Source organism: Pleurodeles waltl, chromosome 4_2 (genome assembly GCF_031143425.1).
Source record: "Pleurodeles waltl isolate 20211129_DDA chromosome 4_2, aPleWal1.hap1.20221129, whole genome shotgun sequence".
Taxonomy (NCBI): Eukaryota; Metazoa; Chordata; class Amphibia; order Caudata; family Salamandridae; genus Pleurodeles; species Pleurodeles waltl.
Window position 1 is genome coordinate 373,520,886 of NC_090443.1, and position 25,453 is coordinate 373,546,338.

Here is a 25,453-nt window from a genome sequence, read left to right on the forward strand (position 1 = left end):
GTTGCTGAATTTCACATAAACGTGGAACTTTACTTCAGAATAGACAGGCCACATTCCCTTGACATAGATATAAACATCTAGTAATACTATGAATTACAAAACACAGTGTACAGCCGGCACAGCCTTCTGTGCTAAACCCATGGTGAGGGTATCGGTCCACTCACTCCATGAGGACTTGCTGGGTGCATCCCTCCAGGTCACAAGGCAGATCCAGGATCTCTCACTGTTGGGAACAGGCCTAGACCTCTCTATATATATGGTAGAGTAGAGTGACACCAGGGCCAAAATAAACAAATATTTGATTCACAAGCATTCGGGCACTCAGGGCAGGGGAACACATCTGTATGTCACGCAGGAGACATTCCATTTCCAACAGTTCATCATCTCATTTGCCACTGTATTCCTGCTGGCATTCATGTCCAGTACTTTTGAGATTGTGGTTGAGACACTGCTGAATCTTTTTCTGGAGTTTACTGAGAGGCAAAGGCCTTCTGTGGCTTCATGGAGCTCAATATATGGATTTCACATGAGTTTGCCTCTTGTGCATCAAGAACTACAATGGTTTCCCTGGCTTTTAGGTATGTTGGCATCTAGTTTAATTCCTCTTACACTTTGAGATGCTTGGGGTAATTCAAGAGTATACATTTATGTTATGTTCATGCCTTTGCCTCCATGACCTTGGAGTCCAGGGGACACAGGGCACTGGCAGGGATACCAAATGTTAAGTTTGGTCTAGCAGCTGCTAACACTGGCTACCCCACCCTCCCAAAATGTGATTGGGCTGAAACAGTGAAATGACCACCTTTTATCCCCCTGCCCAAAGCACCGCCCTATCCGGATCCCTGACCAATCCCATTTTGGGCTTGTGGATCATTCCACAACAGCCCGATAAGACCGGGGGGAAGACAGGGCTAGCCCTTTGCTCCCCCCAAGCCTCCATCGGGCTGAAACAGTGAAATTACCACGACACTCATTAAAGGGGTAAAAGGCCGCTTTAATAGAACAGGTCTGGCAAAAAATACAACCTTGGCATAAAAGCCACACAAAACTACCCAAACCTCACTAATACAAATTCATCACCTAACCCCTCCCCCTCCCTCTAAACTGACCCCACCGCACTACCCCTTGTCCCATCCCCACCTTGACCCGACCAACCCATTAACCCATCTGTCCTGCAGTCACCTTCTCCAGTTACCCTTGTCTGTGAAAACTCCCTGCCCTCTCATCTTTTCTGATCTACCCCTTCCCCTCCGAAATGCCTCAGTGAACAGTTAACCCACCCTACCCACACCAGACCTGACTATCAGCGGCAAAAAACAACAACCCCCTCCCACATGATTCGAAATGCCCATTACACCGTAGCCAACACAAACAAAAACAGACAAAAAATTAGACCTGCCCTGTTAAAACTTGAAACAGCTAACCACTGACCCAGGGAAAGGAACCAAAAGGAACTGGGAATAACCAACAAACCCCTCCCCCCCCCAAGGAAACACCAAAAAGGAAGGAAGAATTCACACAGGAGGGCGGGAGGACATGAATACAAAACGGCCACTGGGTGTGACAACGGCCAAAGAGGCCGCCCACACCCAGCCCCTACCTTTTATCCCCCTGCCCAAAGCACCGCCCTAACCGGATCCCTGACCAATCCCATTGCGGGCTCGTGGATCATTCCACAACAGCCTGATAAGCCCGGGGGGAGACAGGGCTAGCCCTTTGCTCCCCCCAAGCCTCCATCGGGCTGAAGCAGTGAAATGACCACGACACTCATTAAAGAGGTAAAAGGCCGCTTTAATAGAACAGGTCTGGCAAAAATACAACCTTGGCATAAAAGCCTCACAAAACTACCCAAACCTTACTAATACAAATTTATCACCTAACCCCTCCCTCTAAACTGACCCCACCGCACTACCCCTTATCCCATCCCCACCTTGACCCATCCAACCCATTAACCCATCTGTCCTGCAGTCACCTTCTCCAGTTACCTTTGTCTGTGAAAACTCCATGCCCTCTCATCTTTTCTGATCTACCCCTTCCTCCCCGAAAGAGCACCCAGGAAAACCCGAGCAGGCGTTTTCCTGCCCCACCCAAACCTATCTACCTGTCCCATAAACGTTCCCCCATTAATTCAGCAATCAACAGCCGAAGCTCCAACAAATAGTGTTCATTATCCAAAAACGATAAGTGCACACCATCTTGACGAAATAATTCAACATCAGAAACCACAATATTCTCGTGTGTAAGAACCGAAAAACCCTGAGACTTACAAAAACTCCTCATTTCCCTGTTAATTTTTCTACGCTGCTTCTCTATCCCTTTAAATGAATTAGCGCCCCTCCACACCCTTCTCCGCACCAAACTCGTCCAAACGATATGCGCCTCTGACCAATGTTCCTTAATCCTGCATAAGTCTAACTTCATGACATTCAACAAACCAATACCTGACAATGTGACCAAGTCATTCTCTCCCAAGTGTAATACCAATAAATTTGGACAAACCCCTTATTCCATCCTTTTAGCCAACACATAAAGTAACTCACCCCATCTCATGACAGTTTTTTCTACCCAACTAATCTTTATCCTTGTCCCATCAAGCCCCAACTGCCTCCCAAAATGGTGCAATGAAGCTTGCCTCTCTGCCCAGTGAACAAAAGAGTGTCCTACAATCCACACGCTGCACACCTTGTCAGGACCCCCAAAGCAACCTACAAGAAAAAATATGTTAAGTAACGTATTTGCATTCATGTATACCAAGACCCCTTAGAAACAAAAACGGAATAAGACATAGCAGAGGGTTAAGGGGTATAGTAAAGACCTATAAGAGCATGAAAACAGAATAGATACAACAGTCTGAGAACCCCATAAAAGAAATCCTACTGCTTAAAAGAACGCACATACCTCTGAAAACATCTCGATCTCCACCTAACCAATTGCTTAATCGACTGGTCTGATTTACCTTGTCTTCTCGCTTCCGTGGCAGCCCCAATCCTGAAAGAATGTGTACCGTAGCTACTGGGATCCAAGCCCAACCTCCTGACAGACATCCTCAATACAGCTAACAACTGTGATGCTGACAAATGCGTCCCATCCTGATGAACAAATACAAACCTTGACGATTGTGGCAACATCGCTGCAAAGGAAAACCAACATCGCACTGGACAATCAATTGATTGTTTAGCTTTTAATATCACCTCCTGACCCCTCCCCAACTGGTCCCCTTTGGGAAAAGGCAACCATATGCAAATGCCTTCAGCTCCAACTTACACATTCTCATATGTAAGCCTGTCTCTCCCTTTCACACCTAAAAGCTCAGGAATACGAAATGCCCCATGAAAAAGCCAAGACATACAGAGAGAAAACAAACATACCTCCCAATCCGAAAAACAAATGACTCCCAAACTACCCAACAAAGTCCTCAACATATGAGACGTGATAGGGCGCCTCCGATCACACCTCACACCACCTGACCTAGCCAACCTGCCAAAATCCTCCTACATAACTCACCTACCACAGGATCGTAACCCCAAAAATACTTACCACAAAAAGAAACCCCAGATAACTTACCCGATATAGTGACCGCCACTAAACCAGCCTCAATCTGTTGCATAACAAAACGAACAGCATCATCCTGTCTCCTAGAGATCACATCAAACCCACCCGATCGTCGTACCGCACTTGAGTTCAGCAATTCCAACCAAGCCTGAAAATAAGTCCTCCTCATTGACGGAGCTATAGACTGCTGAACAAGCTCCAACATTCTCAATCCTTTACTTCCCACAACTCCCCAGGTATGACCATCTTCTGAACGTCTGCTCCCGGCGCCAAGCCACGGAATCTCTGCCACTGAAAACGAGATAGGGCATCAGCAATGTCATTATTAATGCCAGGCACATGTCGAGTCTTGAACAAAATATTGATCTTTAAACAATTCAGCAAGAAAATCCTCAACAACTTAAGTACCTTCTCATCTTTTGCCTTCTGGGAATTAACTAAATGCACTACAGTCTGATTGTCCACATTGAAAATTACATTCCTATTGGCCAAAAACCGACCCCAAATTGTCAAAGCAATTACTAAAGGAAAAAATTCCAAAAATGCAATGGTAAATTTTGCTCGCTTCCAACTCACAGGCCAGGCCTCTGCCGCCCAATGACCATCCCAGAACAATCCAAAACCATGAGCACCGGACGCATCTGAAAATATCTGAATGTGCCAAAACCAATCCTCGTCCTCCACCAGCATCGTCACACCATTAAAATCCCTCATGAATACAATCCACATCCGTAAATCTTCCTTAACACATGCCTGAAGGCGAATATGATGATGTGGCAAAAAGGCACCCCGCATTGCGAAACCGAGCCTGCGGCAAAACGCCCTGCCAACCCTTACCACCTTACAGGCAAAATTCAAATGTCCAAGCAACGATTGTGCCTGACCCAACTCCAGCTTGGGTTTCCTCACAGCCTCGTCCAACATAGAAATCAACTGCTGTACTTTGTTCCTAGGCAACCTCACTTCCATTCTATCAGAGTCCAATTCAATACCCAAGAAATTGAGGCATGTTGCAGGCCCTTCAGTTTTATCTCTTGCCAACGGAACCCCAAAGAGAGACATCAAACACTCAAATTCACTCAATGCTCTGCCACAATCCCCTGACTTGGCTCTCCCAACAAAGAAAAAATCATCCAAGTAATGAGTCACTAATCAGCCACCATTGTGAAATGTAAAACACCATTCCAAAAATGAACTAAACATCTCAAACAAAGAACAGGAAACTGAACACCCTATCAGCAACATCCGATCAACATATATGGCCTCCTCGAACTGCATTCCCAATAAGGAAAAATTGTCCGGGTGGACCGGCAACAGTCTGAAAGCTGACTCAATGTCTGATTTCACCATTTCTGCACCTTTCCCACACTTCCGTACCAACGCAATAGCTTCATCAACCGATGCATAATGTACCATTAAATCTTCCACTACAATGAAATCATTGAATGAAGCACCCGCCGGCCATGACAAGTGATGGATCAGCCGAAACTCACCAACCTGTTTTTTAGGGACCACACCCAAAGGGGAAATAGTCTAATTCGGCAATGGCCACTCTAGAAAAGGCCCCAGAATCCTGCCCAATTCCAGTTCTTTTTTTCAATTTAGCCCTCACCCCCTCAGGATGTTCCCTTGCCGACTTCAAATTATTAGCCCATCTCCTCAACCTCTGGCCTTGATAACACAACCTAAAACCTTCTGAAAATCCACTAAAAAGAACCTTAGCCTCCTCAGAACATGGATAAAACTGCAACCAATAAGCAACTGCATCAAATTTAATAGGCGTAGGGCCCTTTACCTGCCAATTGCTGCATATGTCGTCTACCTCTCTCGCCACCTCTTGATGATGGCCCAAGCAAGGACCAATGAAGCCCACCGAAGCACTGGTATGCTGAGTGTCTCCCACCACAATTGGAGCAATCATGTCTAAATTTACATTGCTGTCTATTACAGAGACCGCTGTTGAAGGACACTCCCATATAAGGCAGCTTCTTGGACTTAACCCCACCCCCCACTTCATCCCCACCCGTATTAACACCTGTAGCAGTCTTACCACCCTCACCCGACTCAGTCTTTTTAACTGACACATCACCATTACCTCCACTTACCTCCAACTTACCATCCACCTCCGTGACCGAATTCACCTGAATGGATGCATCCACCTTACCCATCCTTTGCTCCCTTGAACCAGCCATAGCATTCAAAGCCCTCGTGTGACTCAAACCCCCCAAATACTCCCACAACTCATGCACCATCCCAGACCCAACAAACCCATCCTCACCTCTTGCCAAGTTGCCAGTCGACACATCCCGGCAGTGAGCCTTAGCGTGGCCACCCTGGACCCCTCCAGGCACGTCTCCTGCCATCACAACCCGCTGTCGTGACATAACCGGTTCTTCCATGTCGTCTTAATAATCAAGTAATTCTTCGTCCATAGAAGCCCAACCAGCACCAGGGCCCTGGCTAGTGGATGGCTGTGCAACGTCAACTCCAGCTGTCTCCCTCGAAGTCGGGTAAACCGCTCCAGGTTTAACCCTCCCTTCAGGCAGGTGCTCTGAAGGCGCCCTGACCTTCACCGGCAGGCTCTGATCACCAACCATCTGCCCAGATCGCTTGTGACTCGCCTGCACCCCATGTCCGCTCGAAGCATGGGACGTGTCGAACCCAGAGGTTCCCTCACCACTATCAGGCTGCCAAAAATCTAGGCTAACGTACGCCCTACCTATTCCACCAGTACTACTCGCCTCACCACACACAGTACCTTTAAACACAGCCCCACTATTGTCCACTAACTCAATCTGCTCCCCTAACTGAAGAACAGCCTGGTTACCTACCTCCCAAGACTGCACCCTGTGCAGCATCGGACTGACCACCCTAGGTATCCACTGCATAAACCTGCCACACCTCTGACCATGAAAACCCACACTGCCTCTTGAATCTTTAACAAAACCACCTACTGGGCTCACCTGCAGCTCCTCATCCTCATCAGAAATAACAACCTCATTACACACCTTAGAACCAGGCACCACCCTCTTAACTGGCGTGCCCACTTTACTTTTTTCCAAAGCTGACATCGGCCGGGAAACATTACTGGGCGCCGCCATATTGGAAACGCCTCCTAAGGGCCTTTCCTCTACATCACTTGTTTTAGGCTCGTCGCCTCTTTCTAAAGGCGATCGAGCTTGCGCACGCTTAACCAAACGCGCATGCGCGCCTCGAGCCCAAGCCCCCATGCAGCCGCCTACCGCCACCGCAGGCATGAGGCCAGCGCCTCTCCCACCTGCTGAAACACGCCGCAATAAAGACGAGCCCTGACGCCTGGGCAAACAAACTTTGCGCCTCCCCCGCATTCCAGCCAAAGAGTTCGGAACCAAGCTTGAGTCAGCTACAACATCAATAATTTCAGGTGAGCGCGAAACTTTCCTCCCAGCAGCGCTCTTGGTTTTAAACTTTTTACATGCTTTTCAAGGCGAAGAACAAGCCGCTACAGCGGCCGATACACCTTCGGCCGAAAGCCGCTTCGGTCTTCTTAACCCCACCCACGCCTCTTCCAGCCACACCTTCTTTTATTAAATCCTCCCTCCCTTCATCTTGAAGGACTTTTAACGCTTTTACCACCCTGCTCGGCTCCATAACAAATATTACTTTTAACCAACCACCAAATTCAAAAACTCTGCCCAAAACTCAAAATCCGCCTACTCTTGCCTCTAACACGCCTCACTACAAACCTTGGCACGAAGACAAAACGCCCACTGGGTGTGACAACAGCCAAAGAGGGCGCCGACACCCAGCCGGCCCAAAGCACAGCCCTTTCTGATGGATACAACTACCTGTGGATTCCTCACCTCATGAATACTCCCATGGCGCCAGCATTCTACGGAAATCTTCTTACTAGTCTCTGCACGTCGACGAGGACGTCACTGTCTCGCACGCGACGCCGTCTGACGTCATACAGGCAATAAGAGGTCCTCGACGACGTGCGGACGTCAGTTCCCTTTTTTCCGTGCATTCGAAACGGTTATCTTCGAGGGAGCAACTGTTACTCTTGCGGTTACAGTGTATATCTTGCTGCATACTCTTTCTCCGTGGAAATAATGTCGCAGAGAAAGTCTGGATTTAAGCCTTGTCGTGAGTGTGGAGGCAAGATGTCGGTGACGGATCCTCATTCCGATTGCCTTTGGTGTTTGAGCTCCGACCACGACGTCTCGACTTGTGATTCATGTCAGCACATGAATCCGAAGGCCCTTAAAGAACGTGAGGCGAAGCTGTTTATGGCCAAGTCAAAGGAGAAGCATCACAAGAAGTCTTCTCCAAAACATCGGCGTCATCGAGACTCCCGGCGCCGTAGAGAATCTCGGCGTCATTCAAGGGAGGCTCGTTCCAGGTCTCCGGATCGGCGCCGAAAGACATGGGAGGTCAGCCCCACGGTGACGCCGCATCCTTCGACGCCGTTGCCCTCTCCGGCGTCACCAACTTCGCCTGGACAGGCGTCGGTGATTGAGGTATTGGAGCCTCAAGTGTTTTCTCCGGCGCAGACGCCGAGGCCGGAGTCGGGGTCGCCTCCGAGACAGGCACCCCAGTATCCGGCTTTTCCCACCCCTGGAGCCGATAGTTCCGCATTCTTGAATGCGATGTATGCCATCTTCCAACAGATGGCTCCAGGGGGTGCTCCGGCTGGGCCTTTGGCCTTTTCTTTGGGTGATCCTGCGCCTCTTCGGCCGGCACCCTTTATGCCCTTTCTCCCGTTTGGGAACGTGGGCTCGGCGCCAGTGTCGGCGCCGGTGGCCGCTCCGGTGGCTTCGGAGGGATTGGCCCCAGGGATTTCCATCCCGTCGATGTCGAGATTTCGGCCTGTGACTCCGGTGGGTCCATCTGTTTCAGCTGCTCTTCAGTCGGCGCCGAAGTTACCCGTGGCGCCGGATGCGGCGTCGGTGGCTTCGGAAGATCGGCGCCGATCTCCGACTTCGGCGGAGGCATTGTCGACTCCGCGGATTGAGCAACGACTGCATTCAAGGAGGCGTGCTCTCCGGGTACTAGAAGAGCAGGAGTACCAACGAGCCCTAGAGGAAGGAGAGCTAGAGGACTCGGGTGATGGGCTGCGTGGACTGGAGTCGGCCAGTGGGCTGGACACTTCCCCTGAGTGGGACCTTTCGTCCCCGGGGGAATATACTGAGGAAGCTGCTTCCTTTCATACAGTGGTACGGAAGGCAGCTAGTTTTTTGGACCTGCCTTTGCCGGTGGTGGAGGCAAAACAAAACCTTTTGACGGAGGTGTTGCATCCGGCCTCAGCCGCGGCGGAGCCTCTGTTACCTTTTAATGACGCTCTGCTGGATCCGGTTTTAGAGGTGTGGAAGAGGCCGGCATCTTCCCCAGCAGTTCACAGAGCCGTGGCCAGGAGGTATCGGACGGCTCCAACTGATCCTGGTTTCCTATCTAGGCACCCTACGCCGGAGAGATTGGTAGTGCAGGCCTCCTGTTCGTCCAAGTCAGCGCCTGGTTCTTTCCCGACGGTGCCTGGGGACAGAGACTCAAAAAAGCTAGAGGCGCAGTCGAAGAAGATTTTTTCGTCCTGCAGTCTGGCGTTAAAGGCCACTAATGCGACCTGTATCCTGGGGAGGTATATTCATGCTCTGATGGATGACATCTCCTCTTCGTTTACAGAGCTTCCCCAGGGTCTTTTGGATCTTGTCTCTGATGCCCAGGCTGCTGCGACCCAAATTATCCAGACGGGACTGGATACCACCGACTCGGTAGCCAGAGCAATGGGCACAACTGTGGTGGAAAGGAGACAGGCCTGGCTCCGTAACTCGGGCTTTTCGGCAGATGTACAGTCCACATTGTTGGATCTCCCGTTTGATGGGGACAAACTGTTTGGGGCTAAGGCTGATTCGGCCTTGGAACGTTTTAAGGAGAGCAGGGCCACGGCTAAGTCGTTGGGACTCCAAGCTCCTTCTTCCACGGCCTCTTCCAGATTCTTCAGGAGGTTTCGTGGATTTGGGCGTGGCTCTTCCTCCTCTTCCTTTCGGGGAAGATATCAGCAACCTGCCTCTTCCCACCCCTATAGATCTTTTAGGGGGAGGGGTAGGGTCCGCACCAGGGGAGCCTCTCAGCAGCACTCTGCCTCTTCCTCATCCTCTGGCGGGGTGCAGCAGGGGAAGCAGCCTTAGGCTTCCACCATTTCCCACTCACTCCTCTCCTGTAGGGGGAAGATTACAGCATTTTCTCACCAAATGGGAGACTGTTACGTCGGACACTTGGGTTCTCAGTGTTGTGGGAAAAGGCTACACCCTTCCCTTTCGGGAGTTTCCGCCCCTCATCCCGCCCCGCCCTTCGTATTGTTCACAAGAACACCTCCTGTTGCTAGAACAGGAGGTAGAAGTCCTCCTTTTAAAGGGCGCGGTGGAGTTGGTCCCGGAGCAGGAAAGGGGTCAAGGAGTTTACTCAAGGTATTTCCTGATTCCCAAGAAGGATGGTCGTTTGAGACCAATTCTGGACCTGAGGATCTTGAATTGGTTCCTCAAGCAGGAAAAGTTCAAGATGCTGACCCTAGCACAGGTGCTTTTGGCGTTGAACATGGAAGACTGGATGGTGTCTGTCGACTTGCAGGATGCTTACTTTCATATCCCGATACTCAAGTCACACAGGAAGTATCTCCGGTTTGTGGTGGGATCGCAACACTACCAGTTTGCGGTCCTTCCGTTTGGTCTTACTTCAGCACCTCGAGTCTTCACGAAGGTGATGTCGGTGGTTGCGGCAGAGCTCAGAAGGAAGGGGATAGCAGTATTTCCTTACTTGGACGATTGGTTGATCAAAGCCAAGTCCCCGGAGCTTGTGTTGCGTCATCTGCAGTCAACAACCCAGTTGTTGTTCGACCTGGGCTTTTCGGTGAACGAGCCCAAATCTCACCTGGAGCCCTCTCAGCGCCTCCTGTTCATAGGGGCAGTACTGGATACAACATTGGGTCGGGCCTTTCCTCCGCCTCAGCGGATTCAAGATATTCAGGATTTGGTTCCAATGTTTCGAAATGGAGCGGTAGTTCCAGTCCTCAAGGTCCTTCGTCTGCTCGGTCTTTTTGCCTCCTGCATTCTGTTGGTCACGCATGCTCGCTGGCACATGAGGGCTCTTCAGTGGTGCCTCCGAAGGCAGTGGTCTCAACACAGAGGGGATCTAGAGGGTACTGTCAAGATCTCCAGAGATGCTGCTGTGGATTTGAAGTGGTGGATTGCAAGCAACAATCTTTCACAAGGAAAGCCGTTCCAGCAGTCGCCACCAGTGGCCACAGTCATAACGGATGCTTCCACTCTAGGGTGGGGAGCTCATCTGGGGGATCTGGAGATCAAAGGTCTTTGGTCTCCAGAGGAACAGATTTTTCACATCAATCTGTTAGAGTTACGGGCTGTACGTCTGGCTCTCAAGGCCTTCCTCCCTTCCCTTCGTGGTCAGTCGGTACAGGTCCTAACGGACAATACTACCACGATGTGGTACATAAACAAGCAGGGAGGAGTGGGGTCGTACCTTCTCTGCAGAGAAGCTCTTCGACTATGGTCCTGGGCAAAGGACCATCGGATTTGCTTGATAGCAAACCATCTGGCCGGAGTCTTGAACGTGCGTGCGGACAGTCTCAGTCGCCACTTCTCGGCAGACCACGAGTGGCGTCTCCATCCAGATCAAGTCCGTTTAATCTTCCAGAAGTGGGGGTTTCCTCGGGTAGATCTGTTCGCCACTCGAGAGAACGCGCATTGTCCGTTGTTCTGCAGCCTTCAGTATCCGATGCAGGAAGCGTTGGGGGACGCGTTTCAAATGACCTGGTGCGGCCAGTTGCTTTACGCGTTTCCTCCCATACCCTTGATTCCTCGAGTATTGAGGAAGATTCGCCAAGACCGGGCTCTAGTAATCTTAATAGCTCCGGATTGGCCAAGGAGGGTGTGGTACTCCGACCTTCTCCAACTCTCAACGTGCCCGCCGCTCCGTCTCCCTTTCAGGGCAGACCTCCTCTCACAGTCGCAGGGGCAGGTTCTACACCCCAACCTCCAGAGTCTGCACCTACATGCCTGGAGATTGAACGGGGCAACCTGAGTTCCTTCTCTCTCCCGCCTGAGGTAGTGGATGTTATATTAGCGGCCAGGCGACACTCCACTAAATCTATCTACGCTAATAGGTGGTCTAAATTTGTTGCGTGGTGTGGAGAGAGGCAGATTGATCCTTTACATTCTCATCTATCGGACGTTTTGTCTTTTGCTCTATCTCTGGCGCAGAAAGGCTGTGCAGTGGCTACCATTAAAGGTTATTTATCGGCCTTGTCAGCCTTCATATGTCTTCCAGACCAACCATCTTTATTTAAATCCCCTATTGTTATCAGATTCTTGAAAGGTCTTCTAAATCAATATCCTCCAAAGCCATTCGTTATGCCGCAATGGGATTTGTCCTTAGTCCTGACTTTCCTTATGGGGTCCCCTTTTGAACCTATGCATTCTTGCCCCTTGAGGTATTTGGTTTTAAAAACAGTCTTCCTGATAGCTATAACATCAGCAAGGAGAGTGAGTGAGTTGCAGGCCTTATCAGTAAAACCCCCTTATACAACTTTTTATGGGGATAAGGTGGTGTTGAGGACCAAGGCTGCTTTCCTCCCGAAGGTTGTTTCACCCTTCCATTTGGCTCAGGCAATTACTTTGTCCACGTTCTATCCTCCGCCTCATCCTTCCAAAGAGGAAGAAAGACTGCACCGTCTGGACCCAAAGAGAGCGTTGAGCTTCTTTATCGATAGAACAAAGGATTTCAGGCTGGAGGATCAGCTGTTTATTGGATACGTGGGCAAGAGGAGAGGAAAGGCAGTCCACAAGAGAACACTATCCAGGTGGGTTGTTCTTTGCATTAAAATATGTTACTCTTTGGCAAAGAAGGATCCTCCTGAGGGCATTAGAGCTCATTCCACCAGAGCTAAGTCGGCCACTTCGGCCTTAGCCAGAGGTGTTCCTGTGGTCGACATCTGCAAGGCCGCAACTTGGTCGTCCCTTCACACTTTTGCAAAACATTACTGTTTAGATTCTGAGGTTAGAAGGGACGGCCATTTTGCACGGTCAGTGCTGCAGGATTTCTTGGTTTGACCATTTAGGCACCCACCGCCGGGCGTGGTACTGCTTTGGGACTCTATTCATGAGGTGAGGAATCCACAGGTAGTTGTATCCATCAGAAGAACGAGTTACTTACCTTCGGTAACGACTTTTCTGGTGGATACATTAGCTACCTGTGGATTCCTCACGGTCCCACCCGCCTCCCCGTTGCCTTTATGGTCTTGCCAGGTAATCCTTGAGTGTGCTCCTCTTGGTCTTTGAGGGTGCAATAGATGTATATATATAATATATTTATATATATATAGGTATATGTCTATATATCTTTATGTATATACTTGGTGTGTGTATATATTTTAAAAGAGAGAGTTTTATATATATATATATATATATATGTACATAAAAAGATTTACAGTTATTCATACAATGTGGTGTATTTTTACAATATAATGGATGTTGCTTTGTTCTTTCATTGCATTGCCTGGTTGTTCTCATGCACGTAAAAAATGATTGGTACTGACGTCCGCACGTCGTCGAGGACCTCTTATTGCCTGTATGACGTCAGACGGCGTCGCGTGCGAGACAGTGACGTCCTCGTCGACGTGCAGAGACTAGTAAGAAGATTTCCGTAGAATGCTGGCGCCATGGGAGTATTCATGAGGTGAGGAATCCACAGGTAGCTAATGTATCCACCAGAAAAGTCGTTACCGAAGGTAAGTAACTCGTTCATCTGGATCACTGACCAATCCCATTTCGGGCTCGTGGATCATTCCACAACAGCCCGATAAGCCAGGGGGGAGACCTTTGCTCTCCCCCAAGCCCCCAGTCTAGTTTCGCCCCTGGGCAGTGGCATGTTATATATTTTATTCCTTCTTGACGCATATGTTGCAACAATAGAATACTAAAAAAAATCTGACCTATTGGCTTTAACAATGCCTGTTTGAGAAAGGTGGCAAATCAGCCGCAAAACTGGCCACTCCTTCTACCACTCTGCCTTCTCTCCCTCAGACTGCCACTTTTCTCCGCTTTCGTTGTTTACAAATAAAAACCTCAGCTAGGTACTATTGGAAAATGATTCAACACGCGTGACCTAACGTAAAGATCACGTGACAATGGTTACGTTGTTTCTATTGACGCCCGAAGGAATATTCTTCAGTTATATTGGGAAGCCGACGCAATCGTTCCAAAACGTTACTACGATCAGATTTTGAAATCTGACAACACGGAACGGGAAAAGAGAAGCATGAGTAGCTAAGTAGCAAAAGGTGAATACGTTTGCATCAACTGCTTGTCAGACATTATTTTTTGTTAGTGGAATCTCTAAGGATGACGCCTGCTCGAGAATTTTCCCAGCTCATTTCATAGATGCATTTTGTCATTTAATTGTGGCTTTATTTCCAGTTTTTAAAACGGGATCGTGGGATACGTTTACAGAACAAGGCTTCGTAGTCTTTCTTCTTTAATTATGACTGTGGCAAGACAGGCGCGCCCTGTAGTCTTTCTCCCTTGTCCGATTCTGTTACACAAGGTAATGTGTTCTAGTCTCCTTTCGTTGTCCATGTTATGTCTAGCGGCATCTAGTTTCTGTTCTGCGTCTGTGCACTCTTGTGGAGGTCATGCTGAGTAGAAAGATGAGTGCTTGGCAATCGCTATAAACTGCTTCTCCTCAACCTTCTGTTGCCTGTTTTGGTTTCTTGTTCCGGGGGTGAGTACTCGTCGACTCCATAAAGATTGGGTATAAATAACAGTGGCGCTGTAGGACATGGTGCCGTTATCTTCAGTGAGACTTTACTGTCCTGTATCTCCTCTTGGCCACGAAACTCCCGATTGCGTTCGTTTCTGTACACCTCTGTGCATCCCCCGTCCACTACCATTTAGTCTATCCTATCACCAACCTTGTGTCCTTGCGCCTGTTCTGAGACCAGTGCCCTTGGACACACCTCTGCATTATACTAGACGCCTTCTGGTCCACCACAACCGCGGAGCATCTTATTTTCTGTCGTCCACCAAGATCCGTGCGTTTGATCTACCACTGCATCATCCAGTCAGACTAGTGCCCGTTGATCCAGACCAGTGCCTTGCCTAACCCTTGGATGACGGTGGACCTGTGCTCGTTGTTCCGCCTCTGACTTCATAAAAATGCCCTTTCATAACGTGTTCCCGTTCAAGACTTGTAGTCTCTAGCAGACCATTGCCCTTAATTCTTACCTTGGCCCTCGTCCCCAGAATACCTGTCTCCACCTCCCCCCATTAAACCGCTGCCTTAATCGGATACCTTAATGTAAATATGTTTTCACTAAAATTATACAAGGAGCAATGCGATGTCCGCTCTAGATACATTAAAACGTGATACCAAAGTAGTTATCAGCGGAGTTAAAACAAAATCATTTTTGTGATAAAAAGATGGTGAAGAGATTAGCTTAGTCCTTTTGGGGAAAATCGAACCGAGAGTCCTCCTATGGATATTAATGGGTTTGGCTGAATTCACGACGAAGTATCGCTGAATTCAGGAGTTAGCACAAAGTACCACCGTGTGAAGCCGAAACGCACAGCTTCTACTCTTAATTTCACCGCATGCAGAATATATTCTTGACTGCGAATTCATTCATCTGAAATATTGGAAGTTAATCAAGCAAAGTTTCCCCCTTTTCTAACTTATCCGCACGAAGGCTTTCCAGGTAAATTTGCAACTGGCGAGACTTAGCTCAGCGTTCCTTATTTAGCACAATTTTTTCCGTACCCCACTGTGAGTGATGGCGTTGGTTGAGATAAACAAGCTTTAGCTGCAATGGCAAGCTGTGTTAAATACTGCCAGAGAGCCAGATATGCCTCCTTCATCCCCAGACACTGTCAGTTATTTGGCCTCCTTACCTTGTCCTGACTAAGTCACTTAAGACGCAAAATTCAATTAAATCTTGATCTTGTGTTTCAGACTATTTAGTTTTAAACACATTGCTAAAAGGAGCTTGCGCCTGTGCTCCTATACTCTAGATCTAGCCTCACTGCGCAACGTCAGTCAAGCCAAGTACATCCTAGTGAATTGTAGGATTCTGAAAGCACAAGCCTATTTCTTTGAACTATCGTTATGTAAACAAGCATTTGTAATGTAATGGGTTTCGCATTGTAAATTCCTAACTGGACTTTTCTTGCCACATAAATTGAAAATGAAAAGTAAAACAATTGTCATAAGCAAGCCGATTCAAAGCGCTATGAGCGCCATGAGCATGAGTGCGAAGAAGCAACACAAAAAGAAAAATAATTTTGCTCGCAGTCAAACGTATCAGCCATCGTGCAGTTATCCATGTAACAGGGCAAGGCAGGACAAACGCAAAGCATTTATCAATGATAAAGGATTTTTGAAAGGCAAGCCCATGAATGAGTAATAGTGGTGGGTGTGGTTAAAAGCCCACAGATAGATTACAACAGGCCAGAGGGCTTGTGCACGCGACCTAAAAAGGCTGTGTAAATTTTGGAAAGTCTCTACATAGTAAATCCATAACCGACATAGCTGCAGTGCTCCTGGAACGAAAATAATGAAAATAGGAATGCTTCCCCACATGATTTGTCACTCCTAAATCAGCTTTATAAATATATTTTGAAAACTCTGTAATTTTTCTCTAAACATCATCTCATGAGTTCTATAAAAATAGATGATTGAGTCTCCCAAACATTTACCCAAGGCCAAAAAGTTTGGTCACTAATGTGACTGAGGGCCGCATTGATGCCAGCCAGGGTGATGGTTGGGTGTATTTTGTGTGTGTGTGAGACTGGGTGGGGGCTGGTGGCAGTAAGGTGGGTGTAGGGGAAACAAAGCATATACATCTGGTGGCTGAATAGCACAATGTGAAACCAGAAAACGTAGAATTAAACCCAGCCTCCCCACTTACCAAATTGTGTGCTCCTAGGCAATTGTTTTATTTAACTTTTCTTCCTTTTTTTCATTATCATTTATAAGAAGACATCGAAATACAAGACTTAAGGATTTGTGCTTGGAAAGACATTTCAGCTATGTTTGATTTAATAAACTATAATGTTGTTCATGTACAATAGGCACCCAGGCTACCCCGGAGTGCACATAACAACTGTCTTGCCTCTTAGTTTACTATTGTTGTAAGGGTGGTGGTGGTGGTGGCGGCGGCGGGGTGGGGCAGAATGAAAGTTTCTAAATTCATGTTTGAAAACTATCACTTTAAAAAATACTTTTCAATGCAATGATATAACCTGATGTACTAAGGTGAAATGGGGTCTGCGTGTTAATGAATTAGACTTTTTGAATTTTGAAGATACTTTATAATAGTTTTGCTGCCAGATGCCTTTAAAAATGAGTGTTCCTAAAGTTAAGTGGTGTAGGACACCCTCTTCACTTCCTTTCTTTAACTTCAATTGCCCTTTAAATAAATACTTGTCTATTTACTTAACTTCTCCTTGATGTTGGTGCTGAGGTGAGTAAACAGCAGCCCAATGTTGCTGTAGAGGAGGGGGCCACCTGTAAAGGTCTAGAAGGCCGCATGTAGCCCCCTGGCTGTACTTTTGAGTATCACTGATACAGATGTTTGTATTGAATATTTAATTTTGGTATAATGCATTAATTCAACGAAGAAAAAGGTTCTTATTTAGTAGGCTGGGGCGCATGCAGGAGAGCTACTTACAGGTAGCTGGAGAACTACCTTTAGCTCACAACCTACTCAATAGAGAAGCCTGCTTTAGACTAAGGCTACTGTTGATGGAATTTTGAAAAGGGGGGTCGGCGTGTAAACTGATGTCTGGTGACTGCCGGCATTGTGGTTGCAGGAGAGAAGATATAGTTACACCCATAGTTGCTGGGCCTTTCCCCCCTAGTGCTGAGCCCATTTTTGGCTATCTGGGGTAGTTTGCGGTTAGGGGCCCATCAAATTTTCCCCACATGTATCCACACCAAATTTGCAGCCTTTTTTCCAACATCCTGGGGACTGTAAAGGTACCCAGGGTTGGTGAATTACCCTCAATGGGACTGAGAATTTTGAGATTTGTGAGAAAAATGGGAGGAAAAAGTGCTCCAGTTGAAAGTGTATGTTTTTGTTCCTTAAGAATGGAATCCATAAACTGTTTGCTGTACTAAAGTCACCATCTTTCTAGCTTTCAGGAGCATGCAGAGCTGAATCCAAAAACATAATTTTGTACCACAGGCATGACATTTTTCTAAGGGTATCCTAATTCCCTTATTTTTGTTCTCTTAACCTACTTCTAGTTTGTGGTACAAACCAGGGTGAAACCCAAGGGTGATCCAGAAAAGCTATAGATTTTTGTTAAGTAGACAAAATTTCAAATTCAACAAAGGGTCATGTGTATGTTCCTCAAGTTTTGCCAAGGAAAATAACTGTTAAATCTGAGTAGGGAAAATAACGGGCATTTGTGAGATTTCAGTCTGTAACGGTTTGTCACCATAGCTGATTGACAAATGCAATATACCATTATGTCCTTCTGGACATATAGGGTTTGTAGGTTCTCCAACAACTGTAGGTACCCAGAGCCAACAACTGAGTTGCACTGCACAATGGTTTTTCATTGATTACAGAGTATAGATCATTTCTTACAGCAAAATAGGCAAAGTTAAAAATGGGTATCAAGGAAACGTATGTATTTCTGAAATGAACACAAGATAGAGCTTAGGAGCAGTGGTTATTTTTTTATCTCTGAATTTGTGGGTATCCATAACAGTATTTTTCAAAATGTCATCTTTCTTATACATTGGCTTACATTTGAAAGGCACAAGTGCAGTGAAATCCAATAGATAATACAAATGTTCTGCTATTCTATACTGCCACAAGTCTCGAAATAAAAATAGTATCTAACTTGTTTGGGTAGGCCTAGTCCCCGCGACAGGAAAAGGCCCAAAATGCAACGTGGACGTAACACATTTTTCCACCAAAAACTGGCCATTTTTTATCATGTGGGTAGCTCGAGATGTAGGACCCTAGCTCAGCCGACACATAGGTAAACCTAGCCAACCTGTACATATTTAAAAACTAGACACCTTGGGATATCCAGGGTGGGCTGACTTGCGTGGCTAATACCACAGTTTTTACCCAGAATCTCTTACAAACCTCAAACTTTCACAAAAAGACACATTTTCCTCACATATCTGTGATGGAAAGTTCTGGAATCTGTGGCGAGCCACAAACCTCCTTCCACCCTGAATTCCCCCAGGTCTCCAGATAAAAACGGTACCTCACTTTTATGGTTAGACCCAGTGCCCGCGACAGGAAATGGCCCAAAAGGTAACATGGATACAAAGCATTTTTCTACCGAAAACTGGCCCTTTTTTCGACTGTGGGTAGCTCAAGATTTGGGACCTTAGCTCAGCCAGCACCTAGGGAAACCTAGCCAACCTATACATTTTTTTAAAACTAGCCACCTAGGAGTATCCAGGGTGGGCTGCATTGATAGGCTCACATAGTTTGGTAGGTTTTCCTATGTGGCTGCCAGGACCAAAAATGCAGGTGCCTCCTTTACAAAACCAGGGTGGTTTGTGATAGATAATTTTGATGTCTCCATAATATGTTTTGGGCCCTTCCCTGTCGCGGGCACTTGGCCCACGAACACAAGTGTGGCACCGTTTTTCTCGGGAGACTTCAGGGAACACTGGGTGGCTGCCTATAGATTCCACGACTTGTTCTCATGGAAATGCAAGGAAAATATTTTTGGGGGGCAAAGTTTGAGCATTGAGCAAAGTTTGAGATTCTGTATAAAAACAACTGGTGAGAGCCACATAGGTTGTGCACCCTAGGATTCCCCTGGTTGTCTACTTTACATTTTTTTTTTTTTTTTTACATGTTTGCCTATGTGTCGGCTGAGCTAGGGCACAAAATTCACAGCTGCCCATAATGACAAATAAACAAGAAAGCAAGGAGTTCTTAGAAAGGGCCATCTTACTGTCACAGATATAAGTCTGGTACTAGTTTGTTGAAGTTAAACCACCACTTGCACTGGTTGATTTTAACACCTCCAGAAATTCCTGGTTTCAAAGCATAAATACTGTATATTGAAACCAAGCCTTCTGAAGGTCTGCCGTAAAGCCTCATCACGGCGCCAACTGCTTTATAGTCCATTCACAGACCACACACAAGACTTCATACCACCGGACAATGGCCTAATCGAACCAATCAGTGCACTCACTTCAACTGAATGTCGCCAGACCTGGGCCCATCACTTTTATACGCCACAGAACGGAATAAGTTTAACTGCATTGTCCCACCTGTCAAGTAACCACCTTCTTCTTCCTGAACATTACTGAACGTATGCGTAGTGAACCTTTACTATTGGCTCCCATTACAGCCACATGAGGCTCAGGAAGACATGTCTTTCATGTGTCTTTAGCGCACTGGCTGTGCTAAATTCAACTCCTTCCAGTTTGTGGATGCAAGTTGGGGGTGTCCGCAGATGCCTTTCGAGGCCTATTTTTGAAACTGAGAGAGCATGTCTCCAGTTTAAACTTAGGCAGAAATGCTTGGAATTTTTTTGCGAAGGTCATAAACTATGAAGAACTTAAGTTTTTGACACATAGTGTAGTTTGTGAGAACATAGCATATGTGGCATCTACTGGTATTTGCAGTGCCGTAACTGTAATGCATGTATCGTTCAGCAAACTAAACATCTACTACATTCTGACAGAAGATGAGCATGGCAAGAAGGTAAAGCATTGATCATTACATGTTATAGTAATTCAGTGCGAGTGCGGAACCAATGGGGTTGAATCCATAGGTTAAGATGCAGTTATGGCATGTGTAACTATACTACCTATACTATATTTCTTCTACCTATGCCAGTGGTTCCCAACCTTTTAACTTCTGTGGACCCTCTTACCCCCCCACCCCCAACATGATCATTACTGGAACCCAGGGATCCACACTGAATCGTTATTGGAATCCGGGGACCCCCCCACTGAGTCATTATTGGAAGTCGGGGGCCCATGCATAAACATGGTTGATGATTTGAACAGCAAAACAATACACAAACAAATGGAAACAAGCATTCCATCATAGACCTACACAAATGATAACGCGTGTTATTTAATTTGCAAACAAATAAAATACAAAAATTAACATTTTAATAGGAAGGTTAGAGTTTTTATAAATTCAATTGAAACCATACATCGTCTATACTGTATTCTGTTGATGCACTTGCATTGCTCCCACAAATCAATTTGAGGATACTTATTTAATTTTTAGCCCCCAATTTCAATTACCTTGGCATTTATAGTATGTTCTAAAATTTTCAGTTGTACATTTAGCCACTTTATTTATATACACTTAATGAATCTGTTAATAATATTTAATTTTCTATGCAGTTACAGACTCCATGAGGAATCTTGGCGGAGCTCCATGGGTCCCCAGACCATAGTTTGGGAACCACTGACCTATGCAATATCGCTTGGAAAGCACACCTACTGTAAGCTTTTCTTACCCGTTCACGTCTCTGTCCTCATCAGTGTCTTGACTAATCCTGTATAATTGCCAAGTGAACCTATGCTAATGCCACCCGTCTCTAGCTACTTTAATCTTAAGAAAACTTGTCTTCCATGCCCTTACTGTGCTAAATCCCAATTCCTCCCAGTTTGTGTATGGAAGTTTGGGGGTGACTGAGTCTGCCTTGCGAGGCCTGTTACTTGAAATAAGCGAGCATATCTACTGTTGAAAGTAAGGCAAACATGCTGCGGAATAGTGCCTAAGTTCCCATAACTAATAAGCCGAGCAAATATCCTGTGGGACTCATTCGTTGACACTTCTACTTTTGCTTTGACAGTGTGCAAACTTAATAACTTGTATCATACCTAATGTTATTGAAAAAGTGTACAGGACACAACATTGTGTATGACAATTTTTCCACATCTTTTATTAAAGATGTGAAAACAATCATTATACAAGATATTGTGTCCTGTACCCCTGTCGCGTAGGCTCTCATTATTCTAATGAGACTACTGGATTTCTGAATGCCAGAATGGCCTGCGGTGTGGAAGACTAAGGGGGTCATTCCAACCCTGGTGGTCAGTGTTAAACCTGCGGCCAAACCGCAAACAGGCTGGCGGGGTAAAAAATGGAATTCCGACCCTGGCGGAAACCGGCAACAGAGACCGCCACATTACCACACCGCCCGCAACGGCGGCACAAAGAAACAGCGCAGCGGTCACCGCCAACAGACAGGCGGGAGACCATGTATCACAAGCTACCAATCCGCCACATTTTCCGGGGCGGTAGCCCCGCCGATAAAAACACGGCGGAAACAGCCATTTCGAAGGGAAAACGCCCACCTCCATATACCCCACGAGGAATCCGGACAGCATGGAACCCGAACTCCACATACTCCCAGCGATAGTGTTCCTACTCCTCTACCAGGAGCACGAACGCCGGCGCAGAAGGCAACGGTGAGCACAGCACCTACGACACAGGGGAGGGGGGAGAAGAACATATTACGGGTACACACATACGCGACACACCCACCCTCACCCACTACAACACACACATCAATGCATAGCAACACATCAGAGTGACACCCCCCAAACTCCCTGGAAGAATGCAAATACAAAAGGGAATGATTCTAAACATTGGAATATATTGTATAACTGGCTTAAAAATATATCTACACATCAAAAACTCTTATATACATAAATGAACAAGTCCGAGCATTGTCCGTGGACCACTGGGCCCAAATCACATAGGCAAAGCCCACACAAGATACCTGACTCCAACGGAGAGAACACTGCAGGGGCATCAGATAGCAAAACTACAGGCACCTCAGGGGGAAGGGAAGGGGGGGCACCTCAGCCAGATGAGTGAACAACGCCAGATCCACGAGGGGCCTCCATGGCCACTGTTCAATCCTGGGGAGTGCAAAGCCACAGTCTCACAAGTCTCTACAGTGGGTGATCTGCCCACTGGACCATCCTGGGGAGTGCAAAGCCACAGTCTCTCAAGTGGATAACAGTCTTCACTGGTTCTGGAGGGGGCTTGGTGCCCAGAGTGCTTCGTGCAGCCCTGCCCAACACAGATGCGGGCCAGCCCCTGCCGCTCATGGGGCAGCTGTGCTTGAGACGGCGGTGCCCAGTTCAGCGGTGCTTGAGACGGAGGTGCCCAGTTCAGCGGTGCTTGAGACGGCGGTGCCCAGTTCAGCGGTGCTTGAGATGAAGGGCCCAGTTCAGCGGTGCTTGAGATGAAGGGCCCAGTGCAGCGGTCCTTGAGACGGCGGTGCCCAGTTCAGCGGTCCTTGAGACGGCGGTGCCCAGTTCAGCGGTCCTTGAGACGGCGGTGCCCAGTTCAGCGGTGCTTGAGACGGCGGTGCCCAGTTCAGCGGTGCTTGAGACGGCGGTGCCCAGTTCAGCGGTGCTTGAGATGAAGGGCCCAGTTCAGCGGTGCTTGAGACGGCGGTGCCCAGTTCAGCGGTGCTTGAGATGAAGGGCCCAGTTCAGCGGTGCTTGAGACGGCGGTGCCCAGTTCAGCGGTGCTTGAGATGAAGGGCCCAGTTCAGCGGTGCTTGAGATGAAGGGCCCAGTTCAGTGGTGCTTGAGAATAAGGGCCCAGTTCAGCGGTCCTTGAGACGGCGTTGCCCAGTGCAGCGGATCTGGCCATGGCGTGGAGGTCATTTGCCACCTGTCCTGTGGCTGGCGGAGCCTTCCTGCCCATCTGTCCTGTGGCTGGCGGGGCCCTCCTGGGCTGCAGTGCCGGGCCTGTTGGTGGCCTCCTGCCCACCTGGGATGGGGCTGGCGGGGCCCTCCTGCCCACCTGGGATGGGGCTGGCGGGGCCCTCCTGGCCAGCTGGGCTGATGGCGGTGTTGTCGGGCGTGCTGCCCTTCCCAGCCTTCCCAGATCGCCTGTGTCCCTTCCCCACCTTGGGTGGTGTGCCAGCTGTCTCCACACTTCCTGCCGGAGCCATGGTAGGGGTTTTAGTCCCTGCTGTTTTCACCCTCTCGCGCCGGTCTCTGCCTATCTTTGAATGTTTCTCCGGGGGTGGGCTGCCCGTGCCTTGGCTCCGTACTGAACTTGCTGCCCTGGAGGGTGGGGGGCTCCACAGTCCATGGCAGACTGTCATGTCAGGGCCCTGTTTTGTCGTGGCTGAGGTGCTGACTATAGTCCTATGACATGGACGGGGTGGGGGAGTTGGAGGAAAGAGGTTGAGTTTGGACAGGAAAAGCTTTTTAGGAGCAGTGGGACGGGTAGGTGTAGTGGGTATGGGAGTGGAGGAAGAGGTTGTGGTTGTATGAAGTCTGGTGTCTTTGGGTGCAGGTGCTTGGGCTGGAGGCTGTCGTGAGGTGGATGGCTGTTGGGCGGGTGGCTGCCTGCGTTTGTGTTTCTTGGAAGAGGGGGTCACAGACACACTGGGAGAGGACACAGGGGACGTGTAAATGGTAGTGGGGGTGGTGACTGCACGTGTGCGGGGGTTCTGGTGTGTGTGCTGGTGATGGACGTAGTGGCTGAAGATGTTGTGCATGCAGGTGTGAGTGGAGACGTGACAGGGAGGGAGACGAGGAGGATTGGGACACAGTGGAGGCAGTGGGTGTTGGTATGTCTGTATGTGGATGTTGCTTGGGTGAATGCCTGTGTGATGTGTGGTGCTTATGTCTGCCTGCGCTTCCCTTGGATGTTGAGGTGTGTGCAGGCTGGTCTGATGGTGTGTCAGGGATAGGCAGAGGTACAGGTGATAGGGTCTGGGTGGAGGAAGTTGGAGGGGGGAGGCTAGAGACCGGGACAATGGCTGCCATCAGTGCTGAGGCCAGAGTGTTGAACAATCGCTTTAGGGCAGCCTGACCAGAATGAATGCCCTCCAGGTATGCATTACTCTGGTGCACCTCTCTTTCGACACCCTGGATGGCATTCAAAATGGTAGACTGCCCAACAGTGAGCGTCCTCAGGAGGTCAATGACCTCCTCACTGAGGGCAGCAGGGGTGACTGGGGCAGGGCCTGAGGTGCCTGGGGCAAAGGAGATGCCCACCTTCCTGGGTGAGCGGGCACGGGGCAAACGCTGAGGGGCTGCTGGGAGGGCGGTGCTGGTGCGGTGGGTGGCGGCTGTACCTGTTGTTGCGGGGGGCACACATGTTGCCGCCACCACAAGGGAGCTCCCTTCAGAGGACGAGTCCGTGTCGCTGATGTCTGCCCGAGTCCCTGCTGTGGAGCTCCCCTCGCCCTCCGTCCCACTGGTGAATTCGGAGTCCGTTGCATGGCCCTCCATGGCCATGTGGGATGCAGCTCCCTCGTGCTCCGATGCCACTTCTCCTCCGCCTGATGATGCTAATGCACACATGAACAGGAAGACCACAAAAAAGGGGGGGGGGAGAAAATAAAGACATGTTGAGTGCATGCATTGGCGACGACGTTGGCGGACAGGACAGACACAGAAGCCCCCTGCACTACGCCGCGCACTTGGGGTCGACTACTCAATCCGTGGAACATGGCCTGCAAGCCTATGGACGACATCTGCACACATAGATGACACAGGGCCTTGATTAGCTGTACTTGGCACCCTACAGAGGGGGGGGGCGGGGGCACAGGGCATGCCTTACGGAGGGGCCTAGCCTACAGAAATCACCCTGGCCTAGGGATACCCACAGCCCTCCTCCCCCACCCAGACACCTCCACTGCACGCAAAGTCAACAGAATGAGAGTGTACTCACCCCCTTGTGTCTGCTATGATGTCCTCACGCGCCTATCCAAATCGGGTTAGGCCACCGACAGGATCCGGGACATCAGGGGGGTCAAAGTCCGACTGGCACCCCTCCCACGTTGGGAGGCCATCCCCAGCTGAGCCTCCGCCGTCTTCCTGCTCCAGCGTCGGATGTCCTCCCATCTCTCCCGCCAGTGGGTGCCTC

General features: G+C 48.6%; 1 protein-coding gene and 1 long non-coding RNA gene across 5 annotated transcripts in view; one reads left to right on the forward strand and one right to left on the reverse strand.

Moving 5' to 3' along the window:
* LOC138292747 (uncharacterized) overlaps window positions 1-7,359 on the reverse strand; it is an 85,156-nt gene extending 77,797 nt beyond the window's left edge. Inside the window, exon 1 of the long non-coding RNA XR_011202784.1 lies at window positions 5,831-7,359. This is a non-coding gene — a long non-coding RNA (uncharacterized lncRNA). The remainder of the gene's footprint in view (window positions 1-5,830) is intronic.
* Window positions 7,360-13,733: 6,374 nt separating this feature from the next.
* Window positions 13,734-25,453, forward strand: part of HCCS (holocytochrome c synthase) — a 133,386-nt gene continuing 121,666 nt past the window's right edge. The window contains exons 1-2 of one of the 4 annotated variants that reach the window (XM_069231488.1): window positions 13,768-13,882; window positions 20,944-21,044. In XM_069231488.1, coding sequence (XP_069087589.1) covers window positions 21,015-21,044 — 30 coding nt within the window. In that variant the 5' untranslated portion in view covers window positions 13,768-13,882; window positions 20,944-21,014. Of the gene's footprint in view, window positions 13,883-14,157; window positions 14,323-20,943; window positions 21,045-25,453 lie in introns of those variants that run through there. The other 3 variants (XM_069231487.1, XM_069231490.1, XM_069231489.1) reach the window with 3 other exon arrangements.